The 4,064-nt window shown below is 56.3% G+C and overlaps 1 protein-coding gene across 1 annotated transcript; it reads right to left on the bottom strand.

The window, feature by feature from the left end:
- Window positions 1-1,320: 1,320 nt before the first annotated feature.
- LOC105993936 (lysine-specific demethylase 4D-like) lies at window positions 1,321-3,558 on the bottom strand. Its single transcript, XM_013027328.1, has one exon. The coding sequence runs from the start codon at window positions 3,556-3,558 to the stop codon at window positions 1,321-1,323; it is 2,238 nt and encodes a 745-aa protein (XP_012882782.1).
- Between the last annotated feature and the right edge of the window lie 506 nt (window positions 3,559-4,064).

Here is a 4,064-nt window from a genome sequence, read left to right as displayed (position 1 = left end):
GATTCAAAGAATGATCTTCCAGAACTCAGCATATTAAGTATCTAGAATTATAAGCATGGACTACCAAAACCAACTTGATGGTTTTTTAAAAAATTAAACTTTATTGTTTAGGTGATGTACACAAGGGTTAAAGTTACATGAGTTAGGTAATGAGTACATTTCTTTACAATCCTGTTACCCATTTGTTCATTACCTATCTCCATTTTCCCATCCCAATACACCTCCTCCCCAAATGTAAAGTTCATTTCCAACATTGTGTCCAAACTGCTAAATTAGTTCACCCCGCATCTGACCAGTTTTAACTCTGATTTATTTCTATGTGTTACAGAATTGATAAATTTATGAAACATCACCAACAATACAAAGTAATACAGAGATAAAAAAAAAAAACAACCACTTGACTCCGAATGTCAGTTGATCTAAACTTCTAGTTTCTGCATGGTGGGGCCGTGGTTGGTGGTGCCCTGAGGGAAGCAGGGCAGGTTATAATGCTAGGACCACGACCTGCTCCTCGACCTCTGGGGCTGTAGAAGCTAGGGTGAGTGACTCAGAGGCCCAGAGGCAGCTTGAAGGAAAAGAAGTCCACTGGAGTCTCTGCATCAGCCAATGTGATCCAAACTCTGTGGGAACAGGGCCCATAGCTCTACAGAAGAAGAGTCCTGAGCGTGGTAGGAGAAACCTGAATTGTTGATTGACATCACTGCCCTGAGAGGTTCATCTGTGTCCAGGCTGGGCCAAGATGGCACAAGGGGAAGGACCACTTCCTATGACACCATGGCATCATGGATGGGAAGTCCATGTCAGTCGTCAGAGGCAGGCCCAATGTCAGTGTGACAAAACATCATGTCACTCCAAAGAAAACGTGCCCTTGGATAATGCCAGCCAGAATGGCGCTTAGGTCTGAGCATAAGGTCAGAGGACAGCCACATTCCATATATAGTACAGTCAATATCCATGCTCAAAGAGGTAGGACCATTTACTGATGGCAAGTATCTCAGCATTCCCAGGTACAAGACTGTCTGGTTTTGCAGTCAGGAGACAGGAGATCTTAGCAGTTTCTATGGAGGCAGGATGCTGAGGGCAGCCATGAGTCTCACGCCTACAATTCAGGCCAGGTCCACAGGAGCCACACAGTGAATGATCAGCATCCAGGAAGCTTCTCAGAGGCTCTGCATCAGGCACAATCAGAGGGCACAGTCATGGAGATTCGGTGTGCTGCCTCAGAGGATAGTCAGCAAGGGAAGGCGCAAAGCCAGGGTCGGCTTGCAGATGGTGCCAAGGTTTGAAGACAGAACCCCAGTGGGACACTCCCAACAGGGCTCAGAGGCTCAGGCATTCATGGCAAGCTTCCTGGAGATGGGGCTGGGCTGGGCTTCCTGGGCATCTCTTGGCTGGCCTCAGCAGGAAGGGCTCCTGACGCTTACGTTTTCCAAGAGTACTGGGGACAGGAAGGAGACAGAGGTGCTGGTGGGATGCGATAACGGATGAAGGGGGAGTTGGGTAGAGCTCTTGTGACCTGTGGACAGACACCAGGGGTGGTGGAGCATTTCTGGAGGCCACAAACCAAGGAGACTGCCACGTAAGAGCTTCTTGACCAGTTCTACCACCATGGGCCCCACACTGAAGGGACATCAGGCTCTGCTCTGGTCTCCCATGATCTGATACATCCTTCCCGGGTGTTGGCCCTGTCCAGGGCATCATCTCTGCTCTGGGTATCAGCCCCGGCCAGGCCCTCATCTTCAGTGTGGGCATCAGCTCTGATCTGGGGGTCCACTCTGCCCAAGGAGTCAGCTGGGGACTGCATGTCAGCTTTGGCCTTGGCATCATCTCCTGGGTGGGCATCAGCTCTGGTGTGGGGGTCCACTGTGGCCAGAACGTTGGTGCAGGTGTGGGCATCACCTCAGACCTGGGCTTCCACTGTGGCCAGGGCGGCAGCTCGGGTCTCGATGGCATCTCTGGTCTCGGCATCAGCTCCGCTGTGTGCATCGGCTCTGATCTGGGCTTCCAATGTGGCCAGGGCATCGTCTGCGGGCAGGGGGTCAGCTCAGGGCTGGGCACCAGATGGGACCCCGGCATTAATTCAAGCCTCTCCATCAGCTCAGGTCCGGATATCCGCTGCGGTCTGGGCATCAACTCTGGTCTCAGCATCAGGTCGGGTCCGGGCGACAGCTCCTGTCTTGGCGGGACATCCGGTATGGGTAGCAGCTCGGGTCTGGCGGGCAGCTCCAGTGTGGCCGTCAGCTCCTGGCCGGGCGTCATCTCCGGTGTGGGCGTCAGCTTGCATGTGGGGGGCAGCTCGGGTTCGGGTGACATCTCCGGGCTGGTTGTCAGCGGTGGCCTAGGCCCTGGCTCCGGTCTCGGGGTTGGCTTCTTTCTGGGCCTCAGCTCGGGCCTGGGCTTGGCCTCTGTTGTGGGCCTCGGGTCTCGTATGGAAGTGCGCCGCGGCCTGGGCGTCGGCTTGGTGCTGGCCATCTGCTTCGGCCTGGACTTGGGCTCGCGCCTGGCAGGCCTCGCGGGCTCGGCGCCCTGCTCCAGCTCCGGGCCTTGCCTGCGTTTCCACTGCTCGTACTGCTCGGGCTGCAGGGTGCGCACGAAGACATCCATGGAGAAGCTGACCCTGGCCTCCCCGCAGCTGCACTGCGAGGCCGCTTTGCCATAATCGATCCAGCGCGGCGTGGCAAAGTTGATGGCCTCGGCGCAGTTGAAGCCGTGGTTGAAGCCAGCGTGGTACCCGTAGGGAAAGGTGACCATGAACTCTCCAGCTTCCTGGGTCATTCGACCGAAGGGGACGCCAGTGTCCCGCAGCACGCGAGGCGAGATGAGGGCCAGCTTGTGCCGCAGGAAGGCCTTGCAGCCCTGCGCGCTGCCCGGAAACAGCTGTTGCGCCAGGCTCTCCAGCCGCGGGCCGTGCTCGGGGGGCACCGCGTACCACGTCTTGGGGGCCCCGAAGTGCACGTAGTTGATGCTGTACAGGTCCATGTCCTCCGTGTGCCAAGGGAAGGTGGTCTTCCACATGCCGAAGTACAGGTAGGGCCTGTTCACGCCCTCGATCACCACCCCGCACTCCTGCTCCAGCAGGTCCTGGATGGTCCCCAGGCGGCCGATGTTCCACGCCTCCGTGCTCTCCTCGAACAGGGAGCCGCTCACGTCGGCACCATAAACCGGTGGCGAACCATACGTGCGCGTCTTCCAGTACTTTTGCTCCAGATCTTCAAAATCCAGGTGCGCTGGGGTGCGATAGGACTCACTGTTCGCCAGACGTTCGTACTGCTCCACCGTCATGGCTTCCTTCTGCTGGTTGTATTGGGTGAAGACGCCTGCCCTTCCGGACACGGTCTGCTGCAGCGGAGTGGCGATCAGCATGCCCTTGATCTTGGCGTAGGACCGCGTGGCTCTCCACTCCTTCGGGGGCACCACCTTGGCTATCCCAGCTCGATGTGCTCCCTGCGATTCCATGTGAGCGATGTATTTGTTGAAGTCTGCAAATTCTTCCATGCTTGGATGGAAGGTCATGATGCTGCAGCTCAGGTTCTGGCGAGCAGCCTCGTCAGACTCCATGGTTGCAATGGCCCGAGCTCCTCGAGGCGTTCAGATTCGGGAGAAGCGTCAGCGGCTGTTTCTCTCTTAGATATGTATATAAAGACACAAACTACTTTCCCTTCTGGAAGGCAGACTCTTCCCCAAAAGGAGATGTATCAGCCAAGGCTGGCTGACTTACCAGACTGACTCCACTGGATGGCCAGGGCCCAGAACCTGTAGCTTGGGGAGTTTCTTCTCTAGCTTCTGTCCTTGAACCCAGCTGGCAAGAGTTACACCCTGGGGAGACAGGCAAGCTGGCCGAGTCAAGACCCTCTTCGTGGGAATGGCCACTGAGAGTGATGGTCCACCAGCAGACACCTGATCCAAATGAAGGCACAGAGGCTCACAGAGAGAGGTTTCTCCGGGAGAGCTGCACTCCACAAGAAGGTCTGTGGAGCCTGCAGGATTTTATAGAGGAGCAGCGCCACCCACCCACCCACCCACTCAGAACCACCCACCTGAGCAAACCACAGAACCACCTGCTG

Source organism: Dipodomys ordii, unplaced genomic scaffold (genome assembly GCF_000151885.1).
Source record: "Dipodomys ordii isolate 6190 unplaced genomic scaffold, Dord_2.0 Scaffold5, whole genome shotgun sequence".
NCBI classification, from domain to species: Eukaryota; Metazoa; Chordata; class Mammalia; order Rodentia; family Heteromyidae; genus Dipodomys; species Dipodomys ordii.
This window is presented reverse-complemented; position numbering and strand designations above follow the sequence as displayed.